The sequence below is a fragment of the Aotus nancymaae genome, unplaced genomic scaffold (genome assembly GCF_030222135.1).
Source record: "Aotus nancymaae isolate 86718 unplaced genomic scaffold, 86718_ANA_hifiasm-v0.15.2.pri h1tg000014l, whole genome shotgun sequence".
Taxonomy (NCBI): domain Eukaryota; kingdom Metazoa; phylum Chordata; class Mammalia; order Primates; family Aotidae; genus Aotus; species Aotus nancymaae.
In genome coordinates, this window is record NW_026988425.1 from 112,151,736 (window position 1) to 112,172,035 (window position 20,300).

The 20,300-nt window shown below is 49.0% G+C and overlaps 1 protein-coding gene across 2 annotated transcripts in view; it reads right to left on the reverse strand.

Moving 5' to 3' along the window:
• Positions 1-20,300, reverse strand: part of SYNM (synemin) — a 30,614-nt gene that overhangs the window by 9,072 nt on the left and 1,242 nt on the right. For both annotated transcript variants that reach the window (XM_064376251.1, XM_012438617.3), the window contains exon 2: positions 12,931-13,055. In XM_064376251.1, the coding sequence (XP_064232321.1) occupies positions 12,931-13,055 (125 nt within the window). The remainder of the gene's footprint in view (positions 1-12,930; positions 13,056-20,300) is intronic.

Consider the following 20,300-nt stretch of genomic DNA (forward strand, 5'->3'; position numbering starts at 1 on the left):
CACAGGGCTAGCAAGCCCACCCACCAGGCTCATCAGATCTGGGCCACGCTGCCTGCTCTGCTCACTACCACATCCCTGGTGCCCAGCATGGCGCTCAACCCATTCCAGCCCAGCGAACAACATGACCAGGCTAGGGCTTTGGCAGTACTGGAGAGCCAAGCCCTTTTAGAAAGCTTTCTCATCCAGGGTGAAAAGGAGCAGGAGCAAGGGGGCACTGGAGAGATCATGTCTGGCTAGGGGGCCCCAGAGCAGTTACATCCCCACTGGAGTCACAGCTGGGGGGGGCAGCTTACAGAAGACTCACGAGGAGCAGAACAGGGACTGACACTTATAAGGCAGCCAAACTGCATCTGTGGTTTCAAACTACGTTCCAGGGGGTCATCCTGGAGATGACAAAAAGTAGAAGGCAGGCAGTGCTAAAGTGCTCCTCGTCAGCAGCACCCTCCCAATGCCACCCCCAGGAGGGGCCTCACTGCATCCAAATTGGCATATTGTTATCCCCTTTGATAAAACGGTGAAAAGTACCAAACTAAGTGATTTCTTTGACTATGTCTGCTCCCAAATTCTAAAATTATAGAGTTTCATTAGGCTGTCCACATCTACTGCTTCAGATCCCAAAGCTGAAGAGAGAGTGGTCCCAGCAGACCCAGCCTGCTGGTTAGGGGCTTAGCACCAGGATGCCTGTCCAGCCAGTCACACATGGAGACCCCCCTGGGCTGCTGGCAGCTCTGGGTGCAACAGTTTCTCAGTTGCTAGAGCAACATGTGAAGTCACTAACTCCGGTTCCAAGAAATACACTGCACATGGCAAAGGGCATCCAGAACCAGAGCCCACTGGGAAATGCTGATCTTACTGCTGAGAGCTGGGCACAAAAACAGGCAGGGCGCCCACACCTGAGCAGGGGCTTGGCAGTTTGGGCAAACCTCATTGAGTTGTATTTCCATCCATTTCAACATGGTGAGCCCATGAACGTGAGAACCCTGTGAGCAGCTGGAGGAAAGGAGGCATGAGGTGCTTTCCCAGAGGTGCACCCGGCAGACCTGCTTGGAGCAGTGACTGCAGAGCACTGTGTGTGGACGGGGGATGTCCAAGGGCCGGAGTCCAGAGCCCCAGCCCTTCACTCAGGGCAGAAGCCAGGAAACAGGACACCAACCCCTTAATCCCACACCCTCATGACCAAGCATTTTAGCTTCCAGAAACACAAACAGCTTCCACTGCCGAGAAAGTTCTGAGGTCTGTATAATCAGAGGAATGTTCAAGGTAAAAGCCAGGCTCCAAGGGTGTGCACCCGAGGATGACAGCAGCAGAAGGGGTGGCGTCCTACAGCTGAGGAACCAGAGCAGGGTGTGGGGAGGAAGACCAGGTTTTAGTTCAGGTCCTGGTCTAGTTCAGATCCCGGCCAGCTCAGCTGCGAGCCTCAGGCACCACCGGGCCTCTCCCTTGAGCTACCCAAGTTAGAACAGAAGGTACATAGCTGCCCGGGGAAAAATATGTCTCCCCCCTCCCCATCCAAGGGGAATAGCTCTGCCGCTCTTCCAGGAGAATTCCAAAGCATCACCAAAGCTTCATAGAGTTCAGGACTCTGAGGTATACAAGACAGGAGCCAGCCCTGCATGGGACTTCTGGCCCACTTCAGGGGACAAGACATAGCCCCACAGCCTCCCCTTCCTAGGCCTTTACCATCCCTGGCTGACACTGAGTGCCAGGCACCATGGTCACTCTCGTGTCTGTAACTTACGCAGTCCCAGCCACCCCCAACGCAGGGCCTACAGCTGCATCCTCGCTGCACAGGTGAGAAGGCTGGGGCACAGAGACAGCATCTTGGTCAAGGGCACGCAGCTCACCAGTAAAGAGAAAAATGCAAACCCAGGCAGCCCGAGCTCTCGGCCCCTCCCCTGTGATACCACTAGGCCTCCTAGTGAGGGCAGAGACCGTGGTATTGCATACAAATTTCAGAAAGCACAAATCCTGCAGACAGGTCCTCCAGGCTGCATTAATGAAAGTCAATTTTCTTGGTAATTTCATCCAAAATGGTGCTGCAGAGCTCTCTTGTGAGAGTAAGAGGCTCCTGCTGGAGAAGGAGCTGTCCCTCACCTGTGGCCCCTCTCAATGGCTGGATCCTAGCAGGCAGGGACACATGTCACCTTCACTACCTGTGAGCACCCAGCTGGCCACCAGCCATTGAGTTCATGCTTCGGGTAGCACAACTGGCCCAATGGCAGCCACAGCCTCCCCTCTTCCTTCCGACAGCCCCAGGACTATCCAGCGAAGGAATCAACAAGACACTGAGGAGACGCTGGAAATGATGATTTCCTCTAAAGCTCTGTGAGGGACATTTTTAACGAATAGGTTCGTACCACTTTAAGAAACGGGTAGCATGTTCTCTGAGGCTGCAATCAAACCTGGTTATTTTGAGAGCGGTGGAGGAAATCTGCCCCCAAGCCTCGGGGACTGTGAGAAATGCCAATCCCCTGAGTCACGGGCTATTGTGGGCATTTCACACAGCTCCACAGGTTGGTGGTCCCTTAAGCAGGAGAAGAAGCAAACGTGAAAGAAAACTCAAGTCCCTGGCCTCATTAAGGAGCCCGAGACAAATCCACAGTGCAGAAGCCGGCGGTAATGTGGCCTCTGGCCGGATGCCAGGCTCTAATGGGCCACCAGGCGACCTGAGCAGGCCCCAAGGCAGGGCTCTCTGTCTGGGATAGATTATCCTAATGGAATTTCTGAACATTTCTGCCGTGATTCAGCACTGCGGGCACAAGGCCACCGCTTTGTGCGGCCCCATAAATGAGGGCGAGAGTGAGGGGGGCACTGTCAGGACGTTCCCAGAAGCCGCGCCTGTGCGGGAGGCTGCCGGGGCCAGGCCGGGGCCTGGGCCTGTGGGTTCACACGGTGCTTCCTAGCAAACAGCAGGTGGAGAATGACAGACAAGTGAGGGAGACTCCAGAGCTGGAGAAGGAGCCGCAGAACCGCCTCCCTCGGCTCCTCACTGTGCCCGAGGAAGCCAAGCTCCACACAGCAGAGAGGCACTGCCTGGGTCACCCCAGAGGAGGCCCGTGGCCGGTCAGTCACCAGGAAGACCAGGGAACAGAATGGAGGGGGGGCGGAGGGGAGACAGCCGGGTTCCATTCCCATGACTAGCAATGCCACCCAAATGGGAAAGGCGAGACAACCGTGGCTTCATAGGAGGGATAACACAGAGGTGACATGACAGTGCTGGGCCATTTCTGGGCACCCCTTCTAGGGTTGGTATTCAATCACATCCCAGAGCCATCTCTACGTCAATACTAGAGACTGAAAAAAAGAATCAGATGATCAACAGAGACAAACGTTACTCATAAAACAGAGAGGACGCGCAGGACAAAGGACGCGCAGGAGTCAAGATGTCTGCATTCCAATCCGGGGCCTGCCGCTTCCTAGTTCTGTGACCCTGGCAGGCCGCTCAACCCCGCTGTGACTCAGTTTCCCCATTTCTGAAATGGAGACAACGCACAGGTTTGCAGTAGGAATTAATCAAGAAACAGAAGGTTCTCAGAACCATGGCTATCACAGAACAAGAGCTCAATAAACATCAGTGATCACGTCATCACCACCTCCTTCTATATCCCCCAAAGAAAACTGATTTCCAGCTAACTGATTCAAGAAGGGAAGGGATTGTGGATCACCTATATTTTATGGTTAACTGAATATTGATTCATTTACTTGGCCAGCAACCAAAGGTACTGGCTGATCCTTTCAATTATGTATTCAATTTATTTATTTAGAGACAGGATCTTGCTCCGTTGCACAGGCTGGAGTGCAGTGGTGCCATCTCGGCTCACTGCAACCTCTGCCTCCAGGCTTAGGGGATCCTCCCACCTCAGCATCCTGAGTAGCTGGGACTGCAGGTGCATGCCACCCCTGGCTAACTGTTTTTGTACTGTTTGTAGAGATGGGGTTTCACCATGTTGCCCAGGCTGGTCTCCAACTCCTGGGCTCCAGCCATCCGCCCGCCTCAGCCTCCTCCCAAAGTCCTAGGATTACAGGCGTGACCCACCATGCCCAGCCCTATTCTTAAAACTACAGTATTTTATTCACTTCAAGTATTTTATCTAGTAACCAGATAAGTCTTAGTGTTCACACATTTTTATAAGTCTTCCCAAAAAAGGTGGGATCTAACTTAAAAAAAACAAAATGTACTTCTGCAAAACCTTGAGGAAACCCCTAAGAAACATTTTCCTTTGAATAGGAAAAGTACAGGTGGCCTAAAAAATAATGGAGCAATCACAATTATCATTAGAATGATGAGATGTATACATCAGGAATCCTCTGTGTTGCTATACTAGCAGGCTACATGGAAACCAGAGACTACATCAGATTTTCCTCCATTAAAACATGCTGCTTCTGCCAACTGGGCTCAGAGAGAAGAAACAGGAAGCTTCCCAGGCCCTTCCCGGCACACACAGTATTTGTTGATGTTGTTGTTTCTAACCTAACCTTTTAAAAGGACTTTTGCCTTAAACATCCCAGGCAGTAAATAAATCTCTGCATTACATTTTCATATCTGGCGAGGTCAGACTTCCTTCGGGATTTTTCTACTGAAAAATCATTCTGACCCAGCTTTCCACTTTTTCCTTTCAGGTGAAATTTAGAATTATCGTATCTTTCATCCCCCAAAACACAACACAAAAGCCTCTTTTAGGATTCTAACAGAGCCCGCATTGTCTGTCTTCCAGCCCGAAAGCCAGGAAGGGCCTCATGTCACGCACACGGTTTCTGCATCCTTCAGTTTCGTGGTTTCTGCACTGTCCATTCCTGGGGATTCTTGCATTTGTTGTTTCAATATTGAGTATCTTTTTTGAAAGACTGTTTTCTAAGAGCTCAGTGCTGATGACTGGGCTCTATGCTGAGTGTGTGCACGGGGAAGCCGTTTATTTTCTATCCGTGCTTCTATAAGTCCTCAGTCTGCAGAATCTGGACCAGATCTTCACGTCGGCAGTGAGGGTTTGGGACGCTGCAGGTTCTGGATATTGCTACGGTTTTCACCATCTTACCATCAATATCATCTGATTATTCACAAGCACCTGCTTTCTGGACTCTGTGCTAGCCTGCAGCGAGTGACAGCGGCACGTGTGTCATCCTTTCTTATCTCTCAGGCCCTCAGGCTCCTCCCTCCTGCCACAGCCACCTCCTGCAGGTCTGCATCCCCTGGGCGCCAGTGACTGCAGGAAACTCCAGAAGCCTCCGTGCAGCCACCCAGACACCCCATCCACCCCAGCACCATAGGCCTCCTGCACTCTGCCTGCAGCTGCCTCCCCAGCACCATCTACCGCCACCACGGTGCTGGCCCTGGGACTGCTCCCACATGCCACAGAAAGCCCCACTGTGGCTTCCCAGCATTCAAGGTCCCTGAACTTTGCCTCATTCCCAGACCTCTGTTCCTCTCTCAACTTATTCTCTTATCCAAACTTGCCCACCTGGGGCTCCTTCTCAGTTCCTTTCTGCCAGTCCAATTCCCATCTGCCCACTTCCCCCACCACCCAAAGGCCCAAATTCCCCATCCCTTTGCAAATCTCATCACCTCCGTCTGAAGCACTCCATCCAGTGGTGACCCGTGGATAGCTGTCCCTGTTAGGTGGCAGTGAAGCATCGACGCAACCTCCTAGGAACGTGCATTCTATTATTGTAACATGCTTGACTTTTTACCTCAACATACTGTGTCCCTCCTGCCACGCTGCCCCTTACTGTCCTCTCTCCTCTGTGTCTGCTCAAATTTCCCCTTCTTTCTCAACCTCAAATCCGTCTGGAAGCCTCCTCTGATTCTCACAACTCCCTCCCCATCTCCAGACGTGCTGGAGTGTCTTTTGTGGCCCTTTGGGTTCCCTGCCGTGTCGCAGACTCCCCAGATCCATGCTGTCTCGTCCACAGCCCATGTTCCTCGACGTGATGCCCACGCTGGCTGTATCTTTGCAGCCCCCCACCCAGCATCATATCCGGCATACTAAGTGTCTCCGGAGCAGGCTGAAGGCAGGTGTGGCTCTTACCCATCCATCACACGTGGCCCTCCAAGACAGACACCCCCCTCATAAACCCAGCTGCCCAGGGACTGGCACTGTCACAAATACCATGCTAGCTCAGCCCTCAGGGCCTCCCCTGGCCATTCCCTCTGCCTGGAAAACCCTTTCCAAAAGGGTCATTTCCAGCTTCTCTTCCTACAAGAATCAAGCATGGTATGCCTCGTCAGCCTCCCTCCCACTGCACCCAACACATTATCAGCCTAGACCTGAGCACAGAAACTAGGTCTGTACTATCATCTGCCCAGCATCCCAGTACATCCAGCCTTTTTTTTTTTTTTTTTTTTTTTTTTTTGAGACAGAGTCTTGCCCTGTGACCCAGGCTGGAGTGCAATGGTGCAATTTCTGCTCACTGCAACCTCCACCTCCTGGGTTCAAGCAGGATTCTCCTGCCTCAGCCTCCCAAGTAGCTGGGATTACAGATGCCCGCTACCACACCCGGCTAATTTTTTGTATTTTTAGTAGAGACAGGGTTTCACTATGTTGGCCAGGTTGGTCTCAAACTCCTGACCCCATGATCCGCCTGCCTCGGCCTCCCAAAGTGCTGAGATTACAGGCGTAAGACACCGCCCAGCCCCATCCAGCCTCCTTTCTAATTCCACGTTCAGCAGGGCATGGAGGGAACAGCTCTGGTTTAAGGCTGAGGTTAAAATCTCGGGCTCTCCAGTTATGAGCTGTGTAACCTTTTAAATAACCTCCTTGAACCTGGGTTTCATCACATGGAAAACATGCTTCTTTGGTGAAGCTATAAAGATTGGAGCTACTGTCTACAAAGCACTTAGCACATGGTAGGTACTAAACGGAAAGCAGCTGTCACTCCATTACCCATTAATGATCAGAGGTAACGGCACCTACTTTGGATGCATCAAAAAGTACGACAGATGATGATACAGGGGTGGAAAGTCGTGAGATAAAGCAAATGTGGTTAAATGTTCACTGGAGAACCTAAATGCTGACTCATGGTTCTTTCAACTTTTCTTATGTTTGAAAATCCTCGTAATAAAATGTTGGGAAAACTAGAGACTGTTCGTTTTGACATGATTCTGCAAAATAGGATTTAAAGGAATGAGTTGTGTTGCTCATCTGGGGTGTTCAGAGCTTCAGATTCTGTCCAACCAAGTCACTACCTTCTCTGAAGTGTGGTCTCTCCAGGTGGCTCCACAGGTTTCTGTGACCTCGGACAGGCCCAATGCAGCTCTAAGGGGACCGCCACATGCAACTGCAAACAGACGAGACTGACGTGTGGGTCCTGGCATAAGCCTCGTCTCCCACTGTGACTGCTTCCCCTCTCCTCCATCAATCCATCCTTCATCGGGCCTAGACTTACCTGCCCCTGGGCCACTTTGCCAACAGTAGTGTGTGCACGAATCACCTGGAATTTTGTTACAAGGCCAACTTTGGTCCAGTATGTCTGGGGGGGCCCAAGATTCTGCATTCCCAACAAACTTGCAGTGCCTCCCAATGTGCACGCTGCTGCCGGTGAGCAGTGAGGCCCTGGACCAGGGATTCTCTACCCTGGTGGCACCTAACAATCATCTGGAGAGGTTGAAAACCACCGTGCTGGTTCCACCTGCCACTAATCTAATCAGAATATTGAGGGTCGGGAGATTCCAGGGTGCAGTCACTCCCTGTCTCTGAGCATCTTTCTCTTGCCACTCTGCTACTAGTACAATAAAAGGCACACTCCAGGCAAGACCCTGTGATCATGGAGCAAATGGATCAGTACCTCCAGCCCCACACAACTACAGCTACTCTTGATAGGAGACAAGAGCCAGTACAGCCTGGTGCCAGCTGCAGGCAGGGTGTGTCTCCTCTCTTCTCAGTATCCACCGCCCCAAGCCCAGCCCCAGGCTCTCGCTCACTGCCACCCACAATGCCGGAGGAAAGGGTAGGACGGTGCTGCATGTCCTAGGATGCTCAAAGGTCTCGATCTCATCTTCACCTTCCAGGCGAGGTGCCAGCAGCTTCCCTGGCCATGCACTGGCCTAAGGCAAACCTCCAGTCTTAGACTCTTTGAGGTTTGCTTTGTTTTAATTATATGTTTACTTCATTAAATTATATGTTTATTTATAAATTCCATGTCTCTTTGGAAATTACAAGTATACAACTGTATTATTTTATGATTAATGTTGCTGCTTCCCTGTGATGGTCACTTAGAAGAGCCAAATATCTGGGCTGGGAAGTGTTCAGTACACTTGAGAGTCCTTGGGACAATGGACAAATCCCAGCAAAATGTGCTTCAAGCATCAAACAGCCACAGTCCCTTCCCTTGCATGTGAATGAGAACCAATGAGCCACAGGATGGTGAGTGTCCACTCAGCAATTCTAGGGCAATGGCCACCACAGGTGGGTCAAGGTTTGCAGAGATCAAATGGGCACTTTAGTGAAAGAAGAAGGGTCAGAAGAGCACCCGTGCACTGACATGAATAGGAACTGCACACCCATCCTCAGAATCGGAGCAGTGCAGACTGAGAACGACTCCCATCGAGGATGACAAGGGTTTGTCTTCCACACATGCACTGGTCATTTTCAAAAATGCTACGTTTTTGGCTTTTACAAAAGAATGGGTTCAACATCTTTTTCGTCGATGGGCATCTCTGAGACTAAACCGGAGCACAGAGGCGGGAGGCCTCAGTGATCCTACCTGGCAGGGCTGGGCAGGCAGTTTCCTGGCAGGGGTCCTCACTTTTCCCAAGCAAACTTGGACAGCAGAAAGAGGTACCATGAAATCCAGCACTCGCTCCCCTGAAAGCATTAATAGGTCCTCGATTCCTAGGAGATGGCCATGTCAATCCATAATTGGGTTAGGGAAACGCCAGCAATAGACAGACAAAATAAACTCTGCCCTGGCTGACAGGCTGCTGACAGCGAGCAGAAACAGCTCTTGATCGATGCCCAGGAAAAGCTGGCCGGTGGGGTTGTGAATACCCTAGCAAAAAGGCAGGCCCTGGACTCTCAGACAGGAAGCCCATGTTTACACGGGCTTTTCAGGATGAACAGTGGGCAGGACAAAGTAGGGAAGGAAGGAGCTCAAAATCCCAGAGAGATAAGGCACAGAAGTCTCCTGATTCTAACTCAGAGAACTATTACTGAAAGAAAACAGAAAATTCCAGCTGCCCTGCAGGGAAGATTCATCTAGCATGGGCGTTACCTAACACAGACACAGAGCTCAGCTTTTCAGGCCTGCATGGCATCTGTCCTAGAAGAGGGCCTGATTTGGGGTAACTCCCACCACCCCAGTCTCAGTCCATGTGACTCATAAGAGGCTGGACCCCCACCCCAAAGCTCTAGAGCCCTTCGTTCCTCTAGCCAGTGATGGGCTCAGAGGCAGGAACATGACCCAAAAGAGCCAGAGGCCGAAAGGAAAGAGGCCCCCTCCTTTGACGGTGGGTATGAGGCTGGGTGACCCTAAGCCTGGAGCTCCTCAAGACCTGTCCAGCCACATAGTGAGAAGAATCCAGAAGAGAGAGATCATCCACCCATCTGGACCTGAAACTAAGGAAGTGATATGGTTTGGATGTGTGTCTTCTCCAAATCTCATGTTGAAATGTGACCTCCGTGTTGAAGGTGGAGGCTGGTGGAAGGTGTCTGGGTTATGGGAGTGGGTCACTCATGAATGGCTTGGTGCTGTCCTCATGATAACAAGTTCATTCTCACTCTGTGAGTCCACGTGAGATCTGGTTGTTTAAAAGAACCCAGCACCTGCCAGGTGCAGTGGCTCACGCCTGTAATCCCAGCACTTCGGGAAGCCAAGGTGGGTGGATCACAAGGTCAGGAGTTCAACACCAGCCTGGCCAATATGGTAAAACCCCATCTCTATAAAAATACAAAAATTAGCCAGGTGTGGTTGTGGGTGCCTGTAATCCCAGCTACTCAGGAGGCTGAGGCAGTAGAATTGCTTGAACGTGGGAGGCAGAGGTTGCAGTGAGCTGAGATTGCACCACTGCACTCCAGCCTGGGCAACAGAGCAAGACTCCATCTTAAAAAAAAAAAAAACAACCCACCCCTCCTGGATCTCTCTTGCTCACTCCCTTGCCATGTGACACGCCTGCTCCCCCTTCACCTTCCACTGTGACTGTAAGCTTCCTGAGTCTGCACCAGGAGCAGATGCCAGCACTGTGCTTCCTGTACAGCCTGCAGAACTGTGAGACAAAATAAACCTCTTTTCTTTACAAACTATCCAGTCTCAGGTATTCCTTCATAACAGAGTGGACCAGCACAGGACTTTCAGGTATATGAGTAATAAATTCTTTTTTGACTTGAGGCAGTCTGAGAAGAGTTTCTGTCATTCACAAACGAAAAATTCCTGATTAATGCTTTCTTCCCCCAAATGAAGCCTGAGTGTTTTCAAGTCTTCCATATTAAACTTTAGGTCAACTAACTCAACAGGTGTTTCAATGCCCTAATAATTTAATTTTGCAACTGTTCACCTCACAAGATTTCCAAGGAGAATGCCAAGATGGAGCTTGGGAAGGCCAGGCTTGAGTGCATCTTTCCCTTTCTCTGAGCCCTGGCCACCAGCCCCTCAGCTCAGCAAGCCTCTCAAATAGTGGAACCAGAAAGGTCCTCATGGCCTTAGCCCCAGGACGGCATCTCAATTCATCCCTCAACTAGGCCAAGGCTCCTCCAAGGACTGCCATGCCCCTGGGAAGGCCTCATCCCTTAGCAGCCTCCTGGGGTCCAGGCCAGGGGCTGCCTGATAGAGCTGCTCCCTCTTCACTGATGGGAGTGAGGGCTGGGATGAACCCTGGCTGATGTAAGTCTTCCAGACAATAAAGACAGTGAGGCTGGCCCAGGCTGCAATGTGAACTACAAGCACATATCAGCCAGATACCCTTTTAATAGACATCAAAGCAATTCAGGCCACCTTGATATCCTTAGGGCAAAAAATCATGATCAGGGCCAGGCACGGTGGCTCACACCTATAATCCCAGCACTCTGGGAGGCCAAAGCAGGCGGATCACCTGAGGTCAGGAGTTCGAGACCAGCCTGACAAACATGGTGAAACCCTGTCTCTACAAAAAATATAAAAAGTAGCCAGGCATGGTGGCAGGTACCTGTAGTCCCAGCTACTTGGATGGCTGAGACAGGAGAATTGCTTGAACCTGGGAGGCAGAGGTTGCTGCACTCCAGCCTGGCTGACAGAGACTCCATCTCAGAAAAAAAAAAAAAATCGTGATTAGAAGATTGCAGAGGCAGCCTATAACACGTGCTGAACTAGGCCTGGGGATGGTCCCTGCTCTATCCCTCACCAGGGGAGCTGGTGCCCTTCTTAACCTCTCCAGGTTTAACCCCCGCCGGCCACCCCACCTGTTAAGGAGAAGCCACTTGACCACGGCTTTGACAACCAGGTCTTTGACTCTTTTTGCCAAAGCTGCTTCCACAGCTTGCTCACACCCTCCACTGACACATGCTCCACAATCCTGGGAATGGAGCAGGCACTGTGCCCTTTTTACATGGCCTGGTGGGTATGCCACAGGGCTGGCACCAGACCCGGTTGGCTCTGCTCCTCACCAGCCTGCAGCCTCAACCTCGACACCTCTCTCACCTCTAAGAAGGCAGAGTGCTGCCCACCTCAGAGGTTGACTCGGAGCAGAGAACAGCGGCAAAGAACTTAGCACCATGTCTGGCAGGCAGTAAGGGCTCTGTAAAGCTGGCTATTGTTACCATTCTTGCAAGTGGGGTACCTGAGTCTCTAAAATTCCTTCCATTTTAAGTTTCATAGATCCTGGCTCCTCCATAGCAGTCCTGAGCATGAGAGCCTCCAGGAAATAAGGGGTAGTACCTCAATCAAAGACCCACTGACACCAGGGGAAGCGAGGGGTGATGCCAAGAAGGGGAGGAGCACTGTTCTGCTGGCCCACAGGCCACACCCAGGGGGACCGGACTGCATTCTCTGCCCCGCCCAGCACCCAGCCCCTTGGAGCACTCTCTGACCTTTTCATCAGAGTTGGTTACCTTGAACTCAAGTCAACATCTTGATAAACAAAGCCAGCTGCCCTACATCACCATGCACCATGCTAATCTCTTGGAAGAGATGCAGTTCTTCAAAGCCAAACCCACAGAGGGTGGCATCAGAGCCCTGGGATTCAAAGCAACAATCAACAGGCAGATAGACACAGACGTCCTGGGTCCGAACACCGTGACGTGGTGTGGCTCTGCACCCCCACCCAAACCTCATCTCGAACTGTAATCCCCATGTGTCAACAGAGGGACCTGGTGGGAGGTGATTGGATCACGGGGGTGATTTTCTTCATGCTGTTCTCATGATAGCGACTCAGTTCTCATGAGATCTGATGCTTTAAAAGTGGCAGTTTCCCCTGAACTCGCTCTCTCCTGCCACCTTGTGAAGCAGGTTCTTTCTTCTCCTTCACCTTCCACCATGATTGTAAGTTTCCTGAGGCCTCCCCAGCCCTGTGGAACTGCGAGTCAATTAAACCTCTTTCCTTTATAAATTGCCCAGTCTCAGGTAGTATCTTTATAGTGGTGTGAAAACACAATAATACATCCTAGCCCTCCACTTCCCAGCTCTGTAATTTTTCTGAGAAAAGTCTGTTCATCTGTAAACACAGTCTCTAGTTCCTATGATCCAACATGTTGACATGTGTAAAGCTCTTCAGGAGTGCCCAGAACACACAGACACTAGGTAAGGGTGCGAGGCTCAGCTACTCCCATTCTGGGGACACATGCTCAGTGACCTAAGCAAGCCCCTACTCTTCCACCTCCTTTTGGCTTTCAACTCCTTGCCTGGCCATGCCAAGGGCTGCTCTCTGCTTGTCACAAAGCTACGGAGGCTACGGTCCCTAGACCAGTTTCCTTCATGTACAAGTCACATCCCCATGGCTTCATCAAGGCCAACTCAGCACAGCATCCTTACCGGTAGGTTGCCACCTCCAGGCTGAGGCCAGTCTTCACCTGTAGGAGGTCCTGATAGTCCCGCAGCCAGTCAGCCATGGCCAAGGTGAGGGTCGCCTTCTCATCCTCCAGGCAGTCAATCACTCTCTAAAGAGAAAAGATGGACTTTTAGATTGGAGAACTGGAGCTTTACTGGCTCAAACTGAAGGTGCTGACAGTTTAGGACATAAAAACAGACCAGGATTATTAACAGACCTGAAAAACACCCAGGGTTATTCAACATGCAGTCATTCGCAGGGATGGTTTCCAATGTTGTATCTCTTCCATATGGAAGTTTTTTTTATTGCATATGAAGATTTTGATAGGACATTGGCTTCTCCGTTCAGACTCTCTATTAGTAATGAATGCTTAGGAGTTTTATTCAAATCACCTCTACCATTCAGACATCAGTCTGCTTAGGAAAGCCAATACCTCAAACCAGTCACTAAGATCCTAGGGAAAATAAGTCAAGACTAGAAATCAGGGGTTTTACAATATTTGAAACATAAGTCACTCAGATGTGAACTGGAATGAATCCCCCCAAGTCATGATTTCTCCAATAATAAGCAGGTAAACTGATAAGAGTTTTGTTTCACTTAGAAAAGCTACTCTAAGGTCATCTGAGGAGAAATGCACTCTGGGCATAAATGACAAAATACAAACTCAGATATAAAACTTCTTTTGGGACCAAGCGCAGTGGCTCACGCCTGTAATCCCAATTCTTTGGGAGGATGAGGAGGGCAGATCACTTGAGGTTAAGAGTTCGAGACCAGCCTAGCCAATATGGCGAAACCCTGTCTCTACTAAAAATACAAAACTTAGCCAGGCATGGTGGCATGGGCCTGTAATCCCAGCTACTCTGGAGGCTGAGGCACAGGAATTACTTCAACTCAGGAGGCGGAGGTTGCAGTAAGCCGAGATCGTGCCACTGCACTCCAGCCTGAGCAACAGAGCGAGACTCTGTCTCAAAAAAATAAATAAAAATAAATAAATCTTCTTTTTGAACTGTACTTGCACAACGCAGCTAGTAAGGGCATCCTGGTCGCTCCTCACGGCTCCTCTCACCCCTAGCTGGGTCCTCCTGCCTGCCTCTCTACCTGGCTGGGAGATGCTGCAGCCTTCTGAATCCCAGTCCTAGACCAGTGCCCTCCACATACAAGTCACACAGCACGTAGCTGCTCTGTTCCATTTAAGATGAAATGATCAAGATTATATTGCCCTTCTCAAAATGTACTATTTGAAGCCCACAGTATCTTCTACTTAATAAACACATGGGCTTCAGCTGCACCAATTTACAGTTTTGTTTTCTTCCTAGTTGTTAGTTACTCTGGGGAACAATTAACCAAACAAATGTTTTAACATTGAAATAAGTCCATATACTTTTAGCTTCTGGTTTGTAATGGGAAGTTGCATTATTTTGGAACATAATTAACTAAACTAAGCCAGACCATAACCATTTATCTTTGTAGAATTCAAAAACTGTAAGTCTACTAGGAGAGGGAGTATTATGTTCATTGCTGCTGGAATCCCTTCACCAAAGGCACCTGGCAAGATGCTGAGGGTCCACAATAAGTATGTCTGTGAAACCAAGGAATGAACTCTACTAAGATCACACATGGAATTTGTCTTTTTGTTTTCTTTTTTGCTTTTTGAGACAGAGTCTCACTCTGTTGCCCAGACTGGAGTGCAGTGGCACAGTCTCGGCTCACTGCAGCCTGGAACCTCCCAGGTTCAAGCGATTCTCCTGCCTCAGCCTCCCAAGTAGCTGGGACTACAGGCACCTGCCACCACGCCCAGCTAATTTTTGTATTTTTAGTAGAGGCAGGGTTTCACCATGTTGGCCGGGATGGTCTCAAATGCCTGACCTCAGGTGATCCTCCTGCCTCGGCCTCCCAAAGTGCTGGGATTACAAGCATGAGCCACCACACCCAGCTGGAATTTATCATTTTTTAAAATGCATCATCAGCCAATAAATATGTCTATTTCTCATAACGGTTATATTTCTATGCCAGTGATTGTTCTTAGGTTTCCTTAGAATATGAAAGATACTAAAATCAAAAACCCCTTAGCTTTTAAAGCAAAGAAGTAAATTTAAAAATCACTGACTTATGTCCCAGGGTGGATAATGTTAACAGATCCCACAGCTGGCATTATAAACAGAGAAGCTCACCAAAGCAGAGCAACTGCCAGTCTTCATGTAAGTGACAGCACTGCCACAATTTAGCCATGACATTCACACATTCTACAGTTAAGTCTCAGTGTTAAAAATCCTATGTTCCCCTGTTTTAGAGGACATACAAATTCAGGTACGAGGTTCTCATATAAGATGGGCTGTATGTATGCATGTATGTATGTATGTGTATGAGTGCCCTTTCTACTATAGGAAATTTGACATAAATATTATAAATTAAAAATTTATAGTAATTTATTCCTTATAAGGAAGTTCAAATGTTGTTAAACTGCTTAGAAAAAAAAAATATGATGCAGTTCTCCAGCCACAAACCTCCTGAGCAGGTCAAGAAACCCCAGTTATGTCGAAGGGGTGTGCAGGAAGATTCTCCTCCCAGAAGACACAGAATAGTTCTGCGCCCCACAAAATATAAAGAGGAAAGTCAAACTGTGTTTAAGTTGGAATAAGTATAGTTTCAATCACATTTCCATGTGAGTCAGCGCTTCCTAAATTGTCAAAGGAAAATTAGTTGATGTTTGGAAGCAGAAATGTAAGACTTCACTGACTCCCAACAGTGAAGGAATCACAACCAATCCAGCTGTTGAATAAAACTTCAGACTTGGGCTCTGCTTTGCCAGTCTGCAAGCTGTGGGTCAGGACAGGGGCACTGGAGCCTCAGACACAGGACGCTAGATGCAGTTTCACCTAATGCTGCAAAAGCCTGGGAGAGAGGTCACCCTTTTGCTGCTATTTAGAGAACTTTTGGGCAGCATCACAACAGATGATGAAATCTTGCTCCATAGCAGGGAAGGCATGCTGATGTCAGTATCAAAAGATTTCACTTTCTCTTAGCCAAACCTGAGCTACCACTCATGGAGTGTGGCTGTGGAACCGTTCACAAGTATCACAGTCATTTGCAATCTTGAATGGTAGAGCTCTAGGGGATTTAAATACTGTGATAACTTCATTCGGACAAAAAAATTAAGTGTATTCATAAAAATAAGCATGAATTTTTTGCCAATGAAGTATTTATAGCTCCAGCCCAGACAGTACCCTGAACTCAACTTATATTTTACTATCCTCGGTGGGTATCTTAAGAAGCATCTCAAACTGAACATATGCACACTGAACTAATCTCCCATGCAGGCCCATCCTAACCAATGTCCTGCAGTAAAGGCTACCCTCTTCTTCCAGTTGCTCAGGCCACAAGCCCCGGAGTCCACTGTGATTTTTCCCTCTCCCACCACATCCAATCTGGCAGCAAACCCTGCTCGTTTCAACTTCAAGGCAGGTCCCCCTCTCAGACCCCTGGTCCAAGCCTCCAGCACTTCCTGCCTGGATTACCGCAATAGTCTCGTAAGGCGTTCCTACACCCACTCAGTCTATTTTAAAAACAGCAGCATCAGTGATTCCATTAAGACACAGCCAGGCCACTACTCTCCTCTGCTCAGAACCTCTAGTGGATTAAAAGCCCAAGTCCTAGGGCACTCCTGCTCGCTATGCCCTAGCCACCCTGGCAGCCTGGCTGAGGCATCCCCAAAAAAACGTGTTGTTTCCACCTGCAGGCCTCTCAGGTCAAGGGCCTTTCCTTGTTGTATGTGGCATTTTCCACTGCTGAATCTCCAGCCATGAAGAACTGAGCTTCACACACTAAATGCTCAATGGCTGTGAGATGAACAATGAACCAACTGTATACACCCTGGGAGCTACAGCCAGTATTTCATAAAGGGGGAAACAGAACTGCAGAGAGGTTAAACAACTTCACCTGCCCAAAGAGTGGCAGAGTCCGAATTCAGGGCCAGGTAGGACAGCTGCAGAGCACGGACCCTCCGCTAATCCCACCCCACCTTCCCATCTACAGAAAGTTTTCATTCAATCATGTTTTGGGGTCCTAGAAGCCTTTTCCAAACAGTCTCAGAAGCTAAGGGCTCACACTCATAAGCAAAACTCTAAGTGTTTGCAGGGTAAAGCTGGTCTTTACCCTATTACAAATGTCTTCCAGTGTTTTCTGAAGCCCCCTCCTGCAGCCTGGATGTGGTACTCAGGCTTTCCATGATCTAGATCACATTTGGGAACTTGGATGTCAGTTCAGCAAACTGCGCAGGCAAATCTGAGGCCAGACCTGAGGCAGGCCAACAATTATCACCTCATATAGAGAAGGCACACGGGCCATCTGGGAAGGACCAGCTTCCCCCCAAGCAGAATCCTAGCAATCTTCCCCCATGACCCACAGAAGATGGCCAGAGGCAAAGAGAGCCGGGCACAATGAGGGGATACCCTTCACCGACTCCAGCTCCTGCCTCCAGCGAAGGCGGCATTAAAGCACATGGAACACAGAAAGAAAGAAAAGAAAGAAAATAGTTTTAATGCCAAAACTATTCTGACATCAGCCAGCTGGAGGGGTCTAAAAGCATTTTAGGACTGGAAACTAGCAGAGTATCTCGGGCTAGCCCTTAGGAAGAGCAATTATCATTATGCTATGAAGGCAGGAATAACTGGTTAAAGGTTTCTCTCTCTGATGGAAGAGACAAAAGAGAGGAACTGTGGCCCAGTGGTCAGCTGCTCAGGCACCAGAGCCTGAGTTGAACCCTGGCTTCACTACTCGCTAATCAGGTGACCTTTGTGACTCAGTTTCCTCCTCTGTACAATGAGGCTAATATTAGTACCCACTTTCTGACACTGGTGTGGACACTAACAGTGAATACTTGTGAAGGGCATCTGTAGTACCTGGCACACAAGAAGCACTTGCTAAAGGCTAACTCTTAATAATAAGACATTTATTACCATATACTAATTAAACCCATTTTTAGGATTTTTTTCAGTCTCCCCAGAGTAAGCTTCTACAGAACGTGAAAAAAATTGCAGGCTTGGGGCTAAATCATCAATACTTACTCCTTCACATACTTCCTAGCATCTCTGTGACTGATGCTGAATCTTCTGGAATGCAACTTGAAATGGGATTGTCTTAAGCTAACTGAGGGAAGATTCAGGATATAAACAAGGTAGTGACTGGTAATATTTAGTACAATAAAACCTCTGCAAATTGGAACTGGGAAAAAAAAAAACCAGCTGGGCACAGGGGGTGCACACCTGTAATCTCAGCACTGTGGGAGGCCAAGGCAGGCAAACCACCTGAGGTCAGGAGTTCAAGACCAGCCTGGCTAACATGGTGAAACCCAGTCTCTACTACAAATACAAAAATCAGCCAGGCATGGTGGTGGTGCCTGTAATGCAGGATATTTGGGAGGCTGAGGCATGAGAATCACTTGAACCCGGGAGGCGGAGGTTGCAGTGAGCCAAGATCAGCCATTGTACTTGAGCCTGGACAACAACAGAGCAAGACTCTGTCTCAAAAAACAAAAACAAAACAAAACAAAAACCCAGGTCCTTATTGACATTTTCCTCACTCTTTGGTTTTAGGAAAAAGCAGCAAATTCCAACAAGAGAGAGGTATCACTGGAATGACTGGGGTGACGTGACCGGTGTCCACAGACGATTGGCAAATACCTGTTGATTCTCCCCGGCCCCAGCATTGAGCTAGACCTTTGGTATTCAAAAAGCTAGAAGCTAGATGGGAAATCAAGAAAGCAGTATGGTACTAAATTGGGATTTAATCTGAGTTGTGGGTTTTGTTTGGCTTCTGCCTCCTAACTTTTGAACGTGTTCTTCTGGGGTTTTGCCATAGATAGAGCAGGAACAGGGACTGGAAGCTGAGAGTGGGGTCCCAGCCCCAGGGCAGGTGTGACCTCAGGAAAAGCATTTCCCCAGTGGGTCCTGGAGTCCCTATGTCAAAGGAGAGCTGGACAGGATTTAACCTGCACTTCCAAGTTCCCATCTCTCCTCCAGTCAGAACTCTGCTTTCATCTGTCTCAGATTAGGGGTTCCACTGAAGATTTCAATGTCGGGGGAAGGGCTCTGCTGCTAAGACAGAACACTGGAACCAGAGTTTCAAGGTGTGAAATGTGCCAAGTGAACTGTGACTGCTAACGCATGGTGAGGATTTGCTCCACACAGCATGACTCAAAGCAGCATTTTCTAAACCTGCCTGCACAGCACAGGCCCCTGGGTTGGTAGTGAGGGTTCCCTACAAAGGGGTCCCCTGGGAAGCTGGTTTGACACTCCTTTTTGGAGAGTCACAATAACCACTGGTTAAACCTCCATGAATGCCACATTAAGGCACTTTTTAGCTTTCACTCAATGAGGGGCACAGGACCTGCGGAACTCAGACCCCTGGCCACTATCATTGCAAAGGGACACAAGTGCCCACAAGTGGAAATCAGCACACGGTGGGTCAGTCCCTGTCCCTACTTTAGCTATGGGAAAGCTCCAGGGGAACACTTTGAAAAATTAGGAGGCAGAAGCCGAACAACACCCACAACTCAAAAGATTAAATCCCAATTTAGTACTTACTGTTTTCTATGATTTCCCATCTAGCCTCTAGCTCTTTGAATACCGACAGACTAGCGCAGTGCTGGGGACCCAGGGAGAATCAATAGTATTTGCCGATCATCTGTGGACACCTGTCACATCACCTCGTCATTCCATACCACAACCCCCATCTCTCATTTCTAATTTTAAAAAGTCACTGTCTCAATCTTTAACTCACAGCTGCAAACCATACTCTTAAAATATTTGTGAAATTGTGCAGATGTTATTTCCAACTGTCCTGAGAACTACTGATTGCGGATTTGGGGATATTTCCAATTGTGGCTGAGGCTGGGCAGGGCAGGGGCCAAACGCTAGGACTGGATTGGGCATAGTTGACATCAGCCACAGGTGTCACCCTGCCGGTGTCAGAGGGTGTGCTTCTCTGAAATGGTAACTTGTTTATATCACTCTGCACTTGTAATAACATCCTGCCAAAGGGACCCACTTTCCCACAACTCTTACACTACGCAGAGATCTGACGTCAGCATGTGCTGTGATCAAAACATCTCTGATTAAGCTCTTTTCTGCATTATGGTTCCTGCCCCTCCCAACATCAAACAAGGCAGCCGCCCAGGGAGCCACAACTGTGGCTTCCAAATGGGAAATCATATTGGCAAAATAAAAACCGTTTTGGAAATTAATGTGGGTTTTCTCCTGAGGAGCACTATAGACAACGGGGCTACTATGAGCCGTCACTTGTGGAAGTGAGAGAGGTTTCTTGGTTGACTCAGATCTGGGTCTACGAAGCTCGGGAA